Genomic DNA, 17296 nt, shown 5'->3' with positions numbered 1-17296 from the left:
ACCAACTGGACACTGACAATGGGGGGTGGTTGCATCAGATCCCTGGATCTGTAAGAAAGGCTTCGTAAAATACCTTAAGAATGTAAGGCTATAAAATGTATGTACTAAATATTTTGAATGAAATAAAATGGTTTTAAAAGCAGAATCTCACCACGTTATGAACTCTCGCGTTTGTTCACTCTTAGCGCAGTCTGTCCCTGAGAAAAAAAAAAAAAACTTGCGCAATGTGCGCGCGTATGGGCGTGCGTGTGCTGTAGTGGCTGTGTGTGTGTGTGTGTGTGTGTGTTTCAAAAACAGAAAAAGGGGGCGAGGTGTTTGTTAAAAAAAAAATACCCTTGCATCTGCGCTCAAGGCTCTCTCTCTCTCTCTCTTTACACTATCAGGCCAAACAGATGTCTAAAAGTCATTCAGCCCAGCCCTGTCGAGACCTCCCCACCCCAGCATCTAGATGCTAGCCCCCGGAGATTTTAGAATATCAAAAGATACCTAATGTTTAGACACCACCCAATACCCTATGTTTGAACCAAATGGCTGGTGTTTGAACCACATGCCTTAGGCTTCAAAGATAACTTTTAGGCTGTTTTTAGCGCGAAAAAATACGACACCACGCGAGTCATACGGCTACAAAAGCTAAGCAAAACAGGTCCCCCCTGTTAGCTTCGTTTTCGCGCATTTACCCTACAGCATTCCCCCAGGAATAGTTATCGGACGGACCCCTTTAAAAAAGATCTGGTAAAAACCCTCCTCATGGATATTTCTCAAGGTTAGTTCTTGAAATAAATATTTACATATGTTATATATTAGATTTGTTTGTTCTTGGGAATTGTTTGAAAACGTTGTATGTTATAGAAATATTAAACAGGCCTTAGGGCCCGGATTCTTAACGTATAAAATGTCAATATTAGCTAAAATGATTAGAGCTTTAATATTATCTAATGTTTTTTTTTAGATTCTCAAACCTTCACTCAGATTCTCCGAGATATAACTGAACTCGAACCGGCCGTAGGGTCTCCGGAACAAATTGCTTACATCCCAACGCCGACCCTGAATTGTAGTAAGTAAGATTCAAGAATTCCGTAAGAATATTTATACCTTAAAAACAAAAAGTATCGGCATCTTATATTAAAAGTTATTTTATGTGTTTACAGCGGAAATACCTCCTAGAACGGGTGCCATAGGGAGTCTACACGGTTTCTGTGAAGGATATGCCTACGAGACAATTGTGCCCTACTCCCAGGATGTATTTACACACAAGCCGCAAACAGAGACTTTAAACGGCCTGTCAACTCCCCTGACCCAGGACCGCTGGACGCCCCCTATTAAACACCAACGGACAATCAGGGCCCAGATCCACAGGTCCGCTTCACCCGAACAATACTACTGGGAGGGTATTCACGAGACAGCGTTACAAGGACAAGGTATGAATCAATTATAATTTATATATATATATTTTATTTTTATGCCTGAATATGTTTAAACATGTACTAATGATGTTTTTTTTTTTTTTTTTAAATTTCAGGCTCACAAGCTACAGACCAGGCAGATGCTATAATTAGGGTTGCCCAAAGACATGTTCCCGAGTTCTCAGAGCTTCTTCAGAACAGCCCTCTTCAAAAAAGCCGAGGTATTTAATTAATGTATTGTTAATATATAGGCTTATATCTGAAATGTATTTTACATTTTTATCAAACATATTTTAGGGTTAATAACCTATTTTTCTGTATGTATTATTTTTAATGCAGACTCCTCGCCTGCTTATAAAGACCTCCAAGAAGCTACACATCTAGATCCCGAGGAGGCGCCAAAGACCCCAGTCACCAGAACAGCGAAGCCTGATGATTTCAAAGTTTTAAATGACATTTCTGAGGTAGACGATTTGATGTTCTGTGAAGTGGCCAACCTTATTGAAGCGGCCAATTCTGGTGGGGCAACAGCCTCTTGTGAAATAGACCAAGCCGTGCTTTTCAAGGCTTTTACACAGGGTTTAAAATCACGAAAGGCTTTACTTCAACGTCGTATGGGTATTCTATTCGAACATCAATACAATCAGGATGTGTCATTCTGGCGTAGAGAGCTTCCCCGCATGTTAAACAACAGTAGGGTTAAAACAAGCAAATACCTCCGTTAAAAAACACATATGTAAAAAAAACACAAGCACACACATCCTTAAGTAGAGAAATGGCGCCCCCTATAGACCTAAGCGAGACAATTGAAACCCTCTTAGCGGAAATCCCTACAGAGCTCCAAGATATAATTAACCATATGAATGATTCTGGGCTAATTGACATAGGGGCTATAGATGAAAACCTATTATCCCAGATTCCCTCCGAACTCATTGAAATTATTACACGTATGAATGAGTCAGGGTCTGCAGATGAAAACAGGTTATCACAGATACCCGAATCAATCATATCTTTAATTACCCAGATGAACGAGAGCCCAAGGTTTAATTCTGCACCCCCTACACCTCTAAGCCATCCTTTAACACCCTTGTTCGAAGAGGAAACCCAATACGATGTTTTTGAACAGCTGAACAAATGTCTATCAAATCTGGATCGGGAAGGTCTTGATCACAATGTACAGAACGAAAGCCCTAGGTTTAATTCTGCACCACCTACACCTCTAAGCCAGCCTTTAACACCCATGTCTGAAGAGTCTGAAACCCAATACGATGTTTTTGAACAGTTGGACGATTGTCTAGCAAATCAGGATGGGGATGGTCTTGATCGCAGTGAACATGTTTTGTATCGAAATAAATTCCACAATATTGAGGTTCGACAGTTTTTCAATTTCGCATGGGGGGGTCAGATTCGGGAATATGCTGTGTTTTACGTAATGCTTATGGACACTTTGAATGAACTGGTAGATAGAGTTAGAGCTTATAGCCAACCAAGGGATACCTTACAGTTGGAAATTTTAGGAGACAGTCTGCAGAGCCGTGTGTCGCTTATTTTAAATAGGGGTGAAGCAGATCTTGAACAATTTGTTAACCTGCTAGAACGCCTTGTTCAGTCAAATTTAAACGTGCTAGCAGATAGGACCCTCGAACTTGTAGTACAATTAGTCCGGCCACCCCAAGGAGGCGGCGGGCAGAGACGTAAACTCGATAGCCTGATGCAGTCCGAAATCATAAGCAATAAAAAGGCCTACCTCATAATCGTTCACAATCATGGTAATAAGCTATGCTTTGCCATAGGTTTGGCCCACTTACTCAGCCCAGGATGTACAGAGCGCGAAGCGTTACAGAAAGCTCAAGAGCTACAAAAGGCTGTGGGTTTAGGTATACAGGATGCTGTGGCTTTCTCAGACATAGGCAAATTTGAAAACTTTCTGAATATCAAGATTGTGGTTTTGTACCACAGCAGGGCTAATGACGCGCTCCTGAAGTTCCAAAATATACAAGAGCCACACCCTAAGACTATGTACTTTTATGTGCAAAATGAGCATTACTATGCCGTAACTAACATCACCGCATTTTTAGGCGCCCCATATGTCTGTCCAGCCTGTCATACCGGCTACACCCGCAAGGGGGGGCACTCGTGCCGTTATAACTGTTCAGTATGTCTGGATAAACATTGCCCTATGCAACCGCTAAACTTGACACCCTGTGAGGATTGTCACCGCACATGTCGTTCAGCCTACTGTTACGAAAAACACAAAACTGAAACATGGCACCCCAAGGCCTGTAAATCTGTAAGCATTTGTGACATTAACAAGAAATGTCCAAAATGTCATTGCAATTACAACCTTAAAATAGACAGCCCTAAACCCCATGTTTGTGGAATCATACATTGCCCAATCTGTAAAGGGCCCTTGAAAAGCAGAGACGCAGAAGTTGTTCAAGAAGTACCACATGAGTGTTACATTCAGCCCCTGGCAGAAGATGAACATACAGAGAAATATGTTTTTTATGATTTTGAGACAAATCAGCAATCCGGGGTTCACTTGCCTATTTTTGTATCTACCATGACTTTCACCGGTGAAAAGTGGTCGGCCGAGGGGCCCGATTGCGCCCGACTCTTTCTAAAACATTTTAGAAAGGCCCAGTACAGAAACTTCACGTTTATAGCACACAATGCGCGCGCCTATGACTCCTATCTGCTTCTGAACCCTTTGATACAGCAAGGCGTGGCGCCCAGTGTCATTGCTCAAGGGAGTAAAATCTTATGTTTTGTTGACCACGCCTTCAAACAGAGATACATTGACAGCTTAAGCTTCTTACCCATGAGATTGGCTCAAATGCCAGAGGCCTTGGGTTTTGAAAACTCGGTCAAAGGCTATTTCCCCCACTTCTTCACATCTGAGGAGAATCTACATTATATAGGAGCTTATCCAGCCCCCGAAATGTACGGTTGTGATCAAATGTCTACCAAAGAGCGTGAGAAATTCATGACGTGGTACGAGACAGTAAGACATGGAACTTTTGATTTTCATAAAGAGATGGAATCATACTGTGACAATGACGTGGTTATACTACGTGAAGGATGCCTCAGATTCAGAGAAGAGGTAATCAAAGATGCAGGCATTGACCCCTGGAGCTGTACAACTATTGCATCCGCGTGCATGAAAACCTATCGTACACACTATCTAACTCCAGCATCTATAGCGATCCCATCGCCAGACAACTACCGACGACAATTCAAGGCCTACTCTAGTGGCTCCATTCAATGGTTGGAGTACCTAGCCCAGGATAAAAATGTTTTTATCCAACATGCTTTGAATCGGGGGGAGAAGGCTTTTGGGCCTTACCATGTAGATGGATACACACAGATTGACGGTGTTGAGACAGTGTATGAGTACAACGGTTGTTTCTTCCACGGTTGTAAATTATGCTTTGTCCCCCAGGCCATGTGTGTCCTAACCCAAAAGACTTTTGGGGAAATGTACCAAGAGTTTCAAGACAAACTGAATTCTTTAAAGGCTACATACGGGTTAAAAGTTGTGGTTTTGTGGGAACACGAATGGACAGCCCTGAAAAAGGCGGATCCTCATGTTCAGGCCTTCCTTACCCAATATGACCCTCCAGAGCCCCTGGAACCGAGACAGGCCTTGTTTGGAGGCAGGACCAATGCTTTGACATTGCGTTATGTAGCTCAACCCGACGAGACAATAGGCTATGTAGATTTTACATCCCTATATCCTCATGTAATGAGTTCCTCATGCTATCCTATAGGGCATCCTGAAATTATTCACAGCGACTTTGACGAACCCCAAAATTATTTTGGTTTAATCAAAGCGACTGTCTACCCTCCTAGGGGTCTGTTTATACCTGTGCTGCCTTACAAGGGGTCTAAAGGAAAACTTTTCTTTCCCCTTTGTCGCACATGCTGTGAAAACAACAACCAGGAAAACCCATGTGATCACTCAGATCAAGAAAGAGCCCTGACAGGTGTCTGGGTCACCGTTGAATTCTCTAAGGCTTTGGAGAAGGGGTATCGTGTGGCCAAAATCTTTGAAGTGTGGAACTTTTCCAGGAAATCAGACACACTTTTTAAAGAGTACATCAAGACCTTCTTGAGATGCAAGCAGATGGCTTCAGGCTATCCAGCATCGGTTACAGATGAAGAAAGTAAAGAGAAGTACATTCAAGACTACCATGACAGAGAAGGCATACTTCTTGACCCTGACAGAATACAGGTCAACAAAACCAAAAGAAATGTTTCGAAATTGTACTTGAACTCCCTTTGGGGGAAGTTAGCGCAGAGAAGCAATATGCTAACAACTTCGATCATTAAAGACCCGGAAGAATTTTTGGAATTTGTTTTTTCGGACCAATACGAAATTTCACATTTTTCATTCTTGAGTCAAGACATTGCCTTGGTGCAATGGCGGCGCAACCCAAAGTGGGTTCTACCCCCAGGTAATGTAAATGTGTTTCTTGCAGCATTTACCACAGCCTATGCCCGACTTGAACTGTACACCCTCATGGAACAGCTTCAGCGGCGGGTTCTTTACCACGACACAGACTCTGTGGTCTATGTAAGCAAGCCGGGGGATTGGAACCCCCCACTCAGCAACTATCTTGGGGGTTTAACTAGTGAACTCGCCGAGGGTGACCATATCACAGAATGGTCCTCATGTGGGCCCAAAAGCTATGCTTTTAGGACTAAAGACAATCACGTGGTGTTGAAAGCCAAAGGCGTGACTCAAAACTACGAAAATGCCCCGCGTGTAAACTTGGAATCAATCACGCGCTTGGTCGACGGGTTCGTAAATGACAAGAATAGTGACTTGGAGATTTTGACCTCCTACAACAAAATAGTGAGGGATAAAAAGGGGTTCCATCTAAGAAACGCCCCACTCACTAAAAGATTCAGGGTAGTCTATGACAAGAGACGGCTATTGCCTGACGGTACCACATTGCCCTTTGGCTACTGACTTAGGCTACAAGCCCCAGTGTGTCTTAAAGGTTAAGATATAATGACGGCTGTCGAGGATTTTGACCCCCGTTTAAAACTGCCCTTTTCGGCCTTAATTGCAGGCCCATCAAACAGTGGTAAAACTTTTTTTTGTAAAAAGTATTTTAGAGAATTCTGAACATGTGTTATCTCAAAAGCCTGACAATATTGTATGGTGTTATTCCTGTTACCAACCTCTGTATGATGAATTATTGAAGACAATAAAAATCAAGTTTGTTGAAGGAATACCCGATTCTCTGTCTGATGATCAACTTCTCCCCCCACATATACACAATCTGCTTGTTTTGGACGATATGCTATTTGCTGGTAGCGAACATCCAGAAATTGCAAGAGCTTTTACCCAATATACTCATCATAGAAACCTGTCCGTGCTTTACTTGGTCCAGAATGTGTTTCACCAAGGTAAAAATAGCCGTACCATTAGCTTGAATGCCAACTACATGGTATTGTTTAAAAATCCTAGAGACAAACTGCAAATTAGCACTCTAGCTCAGCAGATGTACCCTGGAAGGAAATCATACTTTATGGAGAGCTATGAGGACGCTACCAAAGAGCCATTTTCTTATTTAATCGTGGATTTAAAAGCAAATACTCCAGAACAGCTTAGGCTACGTACAGGCCTGTTTCCGTGGGAGCGGCCTGCTGCATACCTTCCTAAAAAGTAAACGCTATGTCTCTGCGTTTAAAAAGAAACCTGCCCCTTTTGACAAGGCTAGTTGGGTCTACAGCTAAAGGACGGAAGGCCATCTTGGGTAGTTGTTCTTCAGATCTCATATTAGCCTTATGTGAGATTGCTTTGAATCTTCTCAAAGGGCGCATTCCACTCACCCTGAACCAATTGAAAAAATTAAAGAGACAAAAGACCGCGATCAAACTCTTTGCCAATAAAAGGGCCAGTCTTCAAAAGAAAAGACATAGTATACAACAGTCTGGAGGTTTTCTCATACCTTTACTCAGTATAGCTGTGCCCTTCATCACCAGCCTTATTGCTGCCAGACGTGGGGGTTGAACACGCGGTGTGATGGCCACTAAAATGTACTTGGTGCCACAACAAGAGTTGGATAGACTTAAAAATCAAATGCAGGGTCCTGAAAATATCAGACAAACAGCTGAAAATGATTTGGATACGGCCATGAAGGATGTTTTGAACCGAAAAGGATTGAACCCTTATGATAAGATCCAAAAATACACAAACCTAATGCAAAGATATTTGACTCTGGTAAAGCAAGGGGCGAGAGAGAGCAACCATTTAACACTTTCCCTACCGGACCCTTTAACAGATGTCGAACCTAACGATAGCCAGGCCCCGGTAAGGCCTGTACCGGCGCTCTTACCTAGTGAAGATCCTATGTCTGGTGAAGCTCAAATGCCTTTTGAAGATAAAGTTATGCATGACCTACTGACACATGTGCCTTTACGTAACCGGAAGAATGTTAAATACATTATGAACAAGATAAAAGACTCAAAGGGATTAGCTGCTTGGAACGATTCTGGAGAGTTTATACTTCAGGGCGCTGTTGTTAGGGGTTCCCATATGGTGGACTTACTTAAAAGTACCACGGCTGCCCACAAGGTTGCTGATGACCGAAGGCCTCCCGGCTGGCGTCAGTTTCTTAAGGCCCTGGCAATCCTGAACATTCCCCTCTCGGGTGTACCCAACCATAAGCTTCGTCAACAGATTCAAGCTTTAAAACAAAAGCCTTCAACGAGATACAGCACCCCTAAAGATGCCCCAACGACACCGCCCCCCTATGAAAGCGATGATGCTAACTCATTTACTCCCATGAACGTCTCAGGACCTTTTCCTAATCCCGATCTCTCGGCGTGGTTAGACTTTTGAAAATGACTTTTGAAAATGACTTTTGAATGACTATGATTAAATTCAATAAAATGTTTTATTTGAAAAATAAGCAATTTAACATTTGTGGCATTCTTGAAACATATGACGTGAGCATACGCCTTGATTACGCGTTCTTAAACGACACACATTTGAACACTTTTGATATTTTCTAACAAAACAAGATACAAAGTCATCATTACTTCTTAAATCATCCTTATAAAGAAACATAACATCTTCAAAAGAAACTCCCCGGGCTCTTTGGCACAGGTAAAATACACAGTGGTGACCGCATGTAGTGGAAAGGTTATCTTGCACTTGTTTGATGCTGTAGTAGATCTTTGAACCGTTTAGGGTCAAAAAATCTTTAATAGATTTAGGGAAATGTGAAAAACCGGGGGGAAAGCCATAGGAATCAAAAAAAGTTGAGATTTTTCTTCCACCTTCCTGTTCTAATGTCATAGCTAGCCAATGTTCACCAGGCATGTGTTTAGGATGGGTATTGACAATAAACATTGCAGGCCTCTCAGGCCATATCTCAATAGGTAATTCATCACAAGCCATCACTCCACAAAATTGTTTTCCAATCAAGCGGCTCATGAGCCCTTCCAACTCTTGGGTATTCATGTCTTTGCTCAAAGGTCCTTAATAATAATCCACTAAGACCTGTCTTCGGGCATTCACTTCCAAGATTGAATCAGAGCATGCGTAAACAATCATGCTAACTGTACAGGTTAAAGGTGTACGGAAACGCATTTCCAGCCTGAGGTTACCTTGGGACATCACAGACAGATTTCCTGAGGTGTCATCATCAGGTGATAAATTGAAAGCATACAAAGTGTAACCCTCTGCAAAATCATTTCTGTCAATAGGCAAAGAGAGATCTTTTAGATGCCTCCCTGTGGCCAGGAATAGATTGTAAAATTCTCGCACAGATATGTTGTTGTTAAATTGGGGTTGGAAAGCCTTAGCAGGAACCTGACGTCCGTCCTGACAGAGAGCTACATACTCTGCATTGAAGTGTTGAAAATTAAAGGGGTTTTTATCTAAACTCCCCGTATTAGAGGCGTGATCAACCAGACCTATAACCACATATCTAGGTAAAGGGCCTAGAAATAGGTTTTCTTGACTGCAGATTCTACTGCCCACAGGTATGCTAAAGGTTTTCATGGTAATTCTTTGGAGAGGGTAAAGGGCATTTCCTTTCATCAAAGCATGTGAGTGACCCAGGCGTACTGCCGGAGATACAGACACTTTTTTTATAAAAAGGGTGGCCCCCAACACTTTCAAACTAAAATCCCCGTCTTGGGGAGACATCAGGCAAAACTCATCCTTGGCCCTGGTTAATTTTAATCTTAAATCAACAGAATTTAGGAGCAACCGTTCTTGAAAGAAAATGTCAGAGTGTATAGGGCCTAGCAAATGAAACTCTCGAGATTCGGCGCAGTAGCGAGCGCGTGCCGCTAGGCCTTTGTTCGCCCCCGTGGAAGGGTCTGTCGATTCCATAGAGACTCCTGCAGTATCCTTGCTAAACAACCCGGCGCTAAATTGTGTTTTGAGAGTGTCTTCGGAGTAGTTTAGCAAACACTCCATGATGGCTCTATATGGGTATGTGGCGCTGCTTTGACTGATTAGGCGTTCACCCAAAGTCACATCCACTTGGGAGAAGATGGTGGCCAAGGGGTAATTAATGAGACTCACTTTGGCATCGCCTGCAATATTAGACCCATCTCTTTTGGTCACTTTTAGACGTAAATGCACCAAGGTGTTGTTGAGGTCCAGATAGTTGTCACCGTGTCCTGGTATGAAAAATTCGATAGGCCCGTTATCTGTAATAGCCGAGAGGGGGGCTATCTCCACATAACTGGACCTGTCTATTGAATGCTGCGTTAACGGTGCCGTGAAAAGATCGAGTTCTGTCTTTATAGCTTCAGAGGACATTCGGTGTAAAAGAGCCATGTCACTTATTCTTTTAGAAAATACTTCCTAGTATTCTTTTTGGTCCAGACCTCCTCACTTTACCACGTCTTTGACTTACTGAGGTTCTTTTAACAGTTAACCTCCGCTTTTTAGGTGCAGGCCTGCGTCTTAAACCTGGGGGTCTCTTTTTAGGCCTTCGAGACAATATCATAAGACCAGAGCCTTCTTGATGCTCCACCTCTGGTGACGCTCTGCGGGTCATAGCATTTGCTACAACCTCACTTACTATATTTTTAGCCGCGGATTTTAAGTGTGGTTTGGCTATGCTGAAGCCTCTCTTCATAAACGGTAAAACCATCCTAAAGAGGTTACGAAATATACCCCCTATCCCCGCACCATACATTGTCGGTGATCCATGATATCCTGGTAGTCCATTACCAACTTGATCCACATAGTATGAAACATAACGGTTGGGGTCGAGCTGAGGGTGCTCCATAACCCTTTTATTTGGTATTATGTTTATAAATATAATACCAAATATTATATATGTAGAGAGGTTTTGGTGGGTCTAAAGTGTAGTTTTACAATAGTTTTACCATATGTAAATTCAATGTTTTCGTTCTGATCCGTTTTAAGCTCAACCAGAATGTTTTCAATATATTTCTTGCTGACGGGTACGTAGTGCGGCTTGTCATAATTGACAGTGACGATGTCCCCATCCTTTCCGTCTATATGAACTGTTCTCAGGAGGGGCACACATGTGTCTCCGACCCTTTGATAGGTTATGATGTCGGTATACACAAATATGTTGTAAAAGCCTGCATGGATATCGGCAGGGAATGGGAATAATTTATCTTTCACATACGTCCATTTATTGGGACCCATCCCCAACATGTAGGATAAATTACCGCTGGTCTTTATACCCCCGTTAGCAGGCCCTGAGATTTGTATCCTTTTATGGATTGGATTGTAGAATAGGAATATTTCCATCTTGTTTAGGGTTAGGTGTTCATTCAACTCTGAGACGATCCTGTCGACGGTTCTATAGAAACCTTTTTTAAGCTTAATAAGTTTCGCAGGTTCCGATAACTTTTTGCAATAAAAATCACGGTCCTTATCTTTGATATTATACCAACTATGGGGGTATGTAATCTCGCTGAGACCTACTTCCCAAGCCTCGGATAACTCTATAGGCTTTGGAAAATTGGTTGTATAATTCGAACTCTGATTATTACGATATATATGTGCAGACGCATTACTGGGGAGAGTCAGGTAGAAGCCGCTGTGTTCCATGATGCACTCCTGTGTACACGAGAATGAGGAGCTAGTTATCAGGACTGTGGGTTTAAATTAATCCCCGTTGCCTCCACCACATCATGCTCCAATACCCAGCTGTTGAACTTTTGGGGCCAGTTTTTCCAGCGGACCAGCAACCATTTTTTACCCTTTTCTCTCTTCTGATCTAGAATCTCCTCCACGTGAAAGACTTTGTCTTTACCCAACTGGACCTTCTGTAATTCCTTTTCATAAAAAGATCCCTCTATAAGCTCCCCGTCATAATCTTGTAATTTGTAGACAGAGGGTATGCGTGGCAGACATTCTGTAACGGTAAACAACTCCGAGCTAAAACCTTGTTCGTATTTTTTGTCGAAAACACCCCTCAATTTAGATATACGCACCAAGTCACCCACGTTGAATTTAAAGTTAATTTTTTTCTTACGGCGAACGGGGAACAAACCATACAGATTTTTAAAGACTTGAAAAGAGTTTTCAGAAGACACCTCCGACGGTTTCATCCTTATACTCTTATGATAATTGTTATTGTACCCCTTTACTAAATCCTGAACTATATCGAGATATCGGTGTGTGTTGTGAGCTGTAAAATATCTCCACATCCGCTCCTTCAAAGTCCTATTAAAGCGTTCCACAACCGAAGCTTTCAAATCCGAGCCTGTAGCAAAATGTATTATGTTATACTTATTCATCAGCTTCTGAAATGTCTTATTGAAGAATTCTTTTCCTCCATCAGTCTGCACTTTATTGGGTGCTCCTCCTGCCTTCAAGATCGAGTCAAAGGCCCGGGTTACCTCGGCCCCGCTCTTATTTTTTAAAACCCTTACAAAGGCTACTTTAGAGAAAATATCTATAACCGTTAGCATGTAGCGATTTCCATCATTTTTATCGGCAAGGGCCTGCATGTCGCATAGATCCGCCTGAAATTGGGATAAGGGATGCGTAGAAAAAACTCTATTTCTTGGAAAATGTTTTCTTACAGATTTATGGAGAGTATAGGCATCCTGCTCTGATAACCACTCACTCACTTTAGCATCGCTTAACAGGCTACCTGTTTCTTCGGCTATTGCTCTCTGTAAACGCTCTTTACCACCATAAGACCCGGGGTTAGAGGGATTATAATAAATGTTTTTCAACAGCTGTTCAGCCATCCTTCTTGCCTCTCTGAGGTACAATAACGTTAATGAGCAACTTTCAAATAACGACAACATTTCAGTTTGAGAATTTTTATTTTTTTAACACCAAGTATTACGTATACAACCAATTCAGGATTTGTTGCAAGATACAAGTCCCAGTTTTCTCAACAATCACATCATGCAACACCCTGTATATATGGTTTAGATGTACAGGTTTGTGCCGCTGAATTTTTAAAACACACACGTCGGATATATAAGTATATAAACAACAAATATGATACACGTTCACATTAAATGGGGGTTCAAACAAATAATGCAAAATCTTAGCCAAAGTTACTTCTAGCTCTTCAGACTCATCAACAATTCTTGATACCATTTGTGTCCATTGCAAACTCCCACCCGTATGTCGTACATGATTCATGATTTGTTCCATTTTCAACAAACGCTCGACATTAGCCCAGGTATTGTGTGTCGTGTAGAACGATACATTATTCACTTTATTTTCAATAATCTGATGCATAACATTTGTAAGGTCTCTCAAAAGAAAAAATGTATTTATTCGCTCCAACATCGTAGACACATAGTTACCCATAGCTCTAAATAACAAAATGTCACTCGGTCTCTTGGGATTTATTGAGCCAGAAAAGCACCACATCAGCCACCACAGCTTCCCGGTATTTGTTGTCGGTCACCAGGGTGTGTCGGATTTCTTTGAGTTTCTCGTGGATGAAAATTGCCTCCTTCAGTTCATGTAGGAAGGCCTCGGTTACCCCGTAAACTCTAGGGATAGACGGCACAAGACCCATAGACTCCAGGGCGCTGACCAGCGATGGTATAAACCTGCGGGACCACAGTCTTTTCACCAGCTCCTCAAAATGATTGAAAAAGTAGTATCTCGGAGGGTCGTATAGGCAAGGATGACGACGCTGGCTGGGGTGATTGATCTCACAGCCGATGCATTTTTCTCTTATATAGTCGCCAATCACCAAGTCTAAAAGTGTAGCTACAGAGGCCTTGATGGTATCCACAAAAATAGTACTGACCACCCCATCAAACACATCCTCAGGCTGGGTACATGTAGGGGGTGTCGAGGGTCTTGCCAGGGGTGAGTAGAGTGTAGGGCTGCGAGGCATTGAGTCCTTAGTTTCGGGGCCCCATGACGTAGCGGAGTCCTCGTAGAAGGTAGGGATATCCATGGTCTATGATGAAATGAAGAACCGGCTGCTTTTGCTTTTATTGTAGAACCCCGCCTTTGGGTATCTGGGCGTGGTTAAAGACTCCCCGTACTTAGTTTTCTTCTGAAGTTGTATCTTCTTGAGGCTCTTTTGAAACGTAATCTTCAAGATTCGTATATATTATGCACTTCTTTAAATGCACAAGGCTCTGCCTCTGTTGGCTCTGTACAAAGAGATCATCCAACGCCTTCAACATGTTCAATTCCAGTACATCCCAACTTTTAAAAGGAATAAGCAGACGCAGTCTGGTATCCCCAGTATGGCCCCCCTCCCGAAGGTTTTGGTTTCGGATTTCCTGGGTGCCGATATAGAACTCCACGCAGCCGCAGGGACGTCCATTCTGTCGTTGTATTTTCACCCTGTGAAATATTCTTCCTGAGGAGTCAGGGGTACCTTCCCAACGGGTCTCGTGCCCCGTGAACACACTATACCCCTTGGTGATAAGGCGCAGTTCAGGACACACAACCTTGCGAAAAACCGACCAGTCTTCAACACCATAGTCCAAGCCTACAGTCTGGTCTGTATATTCTTCTCCTTCAGCGACCGTATAGAGGGTCACTCTACAGGCCACGTAATCAAACCGATACCCCCACAGCTGTCCATTAGACATCAACACTTGATCTTTCAGCGCATTTGATGGAGGTATTTGGCTTCTATACACATTTAAAAAACGTTTTTTTGGAGCATCATATATTGCGGGTTGATACTTGGCCCGTGCTCTATGTACCAACCGAGGACCCGCTTCAGTTGTTACAGTCATCACCGCTTTGCCACCGATCCCAAATTCCATGGTTATTCTTAAGATCTTGTACAGTCTTAAACAGGAATTGTTCTGGGGCTTTATAAGGCTTCTGCAAAGCCAGCCTCTTTGAAATGTTCATTAACAAACCCCAACACTAGACATCCAGGAACAGTTTGACATGACACCTGGTCACTTACCCCAAAAAGCCCAGGATGTCCTGACCGGAAGCCCAAATATGGGCATGCCCCCCTTCTACAAACCATTGGGGCATCAATCACTACATAGGGTCATAAATCATGATCTTTTTCTGATTTACGACATTGACAACTTGACACTTACCCCAAAGACCCCCACCCCGGCCAGGATGTCCTGACCGGAAGCCCAAATATGGGCATGCCTGCTACAACAGGACATAGGGTCATAAATCATTACATAGGGTCATAAATCAGGCTGGGGTCATAAATCATTACCGGTTGACCTGACAACTGGACCCTTACCCAAAGACCCCCACCTAACCATCAGGGGGGTCATAAATCATTACATAGGGTCATAAATCAGGCTGGGGTCATAAATCATTACCGGTTGACCTGACAACTGGACCCTTAGGTTCACATAGCGGTCACATAGGCTCACATAGGACCACATAGGGTCATCCATCAAATCTGGACGTGTGACATCTACTTTAATCTCTCTGACATTGCATTTCTCCGCGACAGACCAGTGCGAGAGACAAAACGAGAGCTTCCCGTTCATTAAGGGGTGAGATACTGCTTTTAAAACCATTTTATTTCATTCAAAATATCAAGTCCATACATTTTTAAGCAGTTCATAATTAATTACACCTTTTTACTATGCCTTTCTTACAGATAAAGGGCCTGGTTAGCCCTGACCATTATCCGTATCCAATTCACCATCGCCATGCCTGGCTCTCTTGCACGCACCATCAAAGCTCCGTAAGTTTTCACTCCATGGGTAGATAATCCGTCGGGCATGTAGATCCTGGGTATGTCTCAAGGATAGACGCGGCCAGCGCCGTAATTGTTCACGCTTTTGGGAAAGAATGTCCAGCTTATTCAGGTTATGAATATGGGATAATCAATCCATTTAAAGCTAAACACTGGCATAAAAAAGTTGACATCCATGCATGCTTTGGAAGATACATGAGAACTGACAGACTTTGTCGCATTAGCACTATCATATTGTTCATAGGCTAAAATTGTCACTTTGGCGTCAGGGCTATAGGCCATTGAAGCGATTCTTAGGGCCTTCAGATCATTGCGTCCGCAGACCTGTTCTTCCAGCGCATATCCGGGCACAGTTGTACCACTCAGGGCCTGTTCAATTTTACAGAGCGCTAGCCTAATCTTAAGCCATTCTCTCATCCGCAGAGCAGGAGAAAAACTCCCAGGTTTTGCCAGATAAAGGGGTTTGGGGCCACTGTCTGTGAATATCTTAACCGTAGAATCCTCCGGTTGGAATATGTAAGACATATGTCCCTCACTCATACCCAAAACTCCTTTAAAACATTCTGGGGCTTCACACAGAACTTCCCCGAGTCTTTTGTCACTGGGTTCATGACAAGAGACGCATAGCATCCCGAGAATTGGCCTAGGAGACATATTTGTTTCATGTTCAGGGGTTTATTTAAAAGAATCTTGTTTAGTGTTCTGCATGTCTTGTTCTGGGCTTTATTTATAAGGCGTCTGCCAACCCCAATACCCCAGGACATTTGTGTTTCATAGACAACAACCCTAAGGGCAATAAAATAGGGGGGGCCATACTCTTTGAAATGTTCATCCCCCCCAGTTCAAAGAGGTCCCTAGACATCAATCATCATGACAACTTCAAAGACATTATATACATATTTTCGCACTCGCTCTAAGGCGTGAGAACAGGAACAGGATGCCCAAAAATGGGCATAACCACATGGTCACTTTCCCGCCAGGATGTCCTGACCGGACGTCATCATGACATAGGGTCATAAATCAAACGTTTGACGTGTGCCGTCTACTTTATTCTCTCTCAGGTTCTAGCTATAAATTATCTTCATAAATTAGACCTCCATAAATTATTGCTGTGTTGAATTCTGACATTACACATCACTGAAGAACTTCCAACTGCACAAATGTAGTTACAAAAGTTAAATCAGTAAGGCTGGTCTGAATGGATCGTCACTTCATTCATCTAGTAAACTCTATGGTGCAGTTCTGTGGACACAGATTAAGGCTAATCCTAGAATAAATTGCACTTTTAAACTCAGACACGGTTTAAAATAGTCTCAGACTTGTCCTAGTCTAGATTTTAAAAGTCTGATTTCCAGAAGGATGATTAGAGTTAATCTAAACTCAGCAGAAAAAGAAACGTCCCTTTTTCAGGACCTTATCTTTCAAAGATCATTCCTAAAAATCCAAATATCTTCACAGGTCTTCATTGTAAAGGGTTTAAACACTGTTTCCCTGTTACGAATCCCGCCGAGGATGGTGCCTCTTCCCGTTCGGGCGGCGCTCGGCGGTCGTCGTCTCCGGTCTACTAGCTGCCACCGATCTCCTTTTCTGTTTTCTTTTGAGTTTGTCTAATTTGTATCACCTGTTTTGTGTTTAGGATAGGGGGGTATTTAAACCCAGTTGGCCCGCCGACTTTTGTGCGGGCTTGTTATTCTGTTTGTTGTGGTGGTGTTTTTGTAGTGTGAATTTTGTCCTAGTTAATTGTGGACT

General features: G+C 42.7%; 2 protein-coding genes across 4 annotated transcripts in view; one reads left to right on the top strand and one right to left on the bottom strand.

The window, feature by feature from the left end:
- The window catches only part of LOC129860172 (zinc finger protein 883-like), a 483924-nt gene that overhangs the window by 435240 nt on the left and 31388 nt on the right, over positions 1-17296 (bottom strand). The gene's annotated exons all lie outside the window — the stretch shown is intronic.
- Positions 807-6644, top strand: LOC129860127 (uncharacterized). 3 transcript variants are annotated; one of them, XM_055930446.1, is made up of 4 exons: positions 807-1054; positions 1149-1418; positions 1520-1624; positions 1743-6644. In XM_055930446.1, the coding sequence occupies exon 4, from the start codon at positions 2179-2181 to the stop codon at positions 6376-6378; it is 4200 nt and encodes a 1399-aa protein (XP_055786421.1). In that variant the 5' UTR covers positions 807-1054; positions 1149-1418; positions 1520-1624; positions 1743-2178; the 3' UTR covers positions 6379-6644. The 3 variants fall into 3 exon arrangements, with proteins under 3 accessions (XP_055786421.1, XP_055786423.1, XP_055786422.1); XM_055930448.1 differs by having other exon boundaries at positions 1520-6644; XM_055930447.1 differs by lacking the exon at positions 807-1054 and having other exon boundaries at positions 1131-1418.

This window comes from Salvelinus fontinalis, chromosome 7, assembly GCF_029448725.1.
Source record: "Salvelinus fontinalis isolate EN_2023a chromosome 7, ASM2944872v1, whole genome shotgun sequence".
Classification (NCBI taxonomy): Eukaryota; Metazoa; Chordata; class Actinopteri; order Salmoniformes; family Salmonidae; genus Salvelinus; species Salvelinus fontinalis.
Note: the sequence above shows the minus strand (reverse complement) of the source record. Positions and strands in the feature narration are given on the sequence as shown.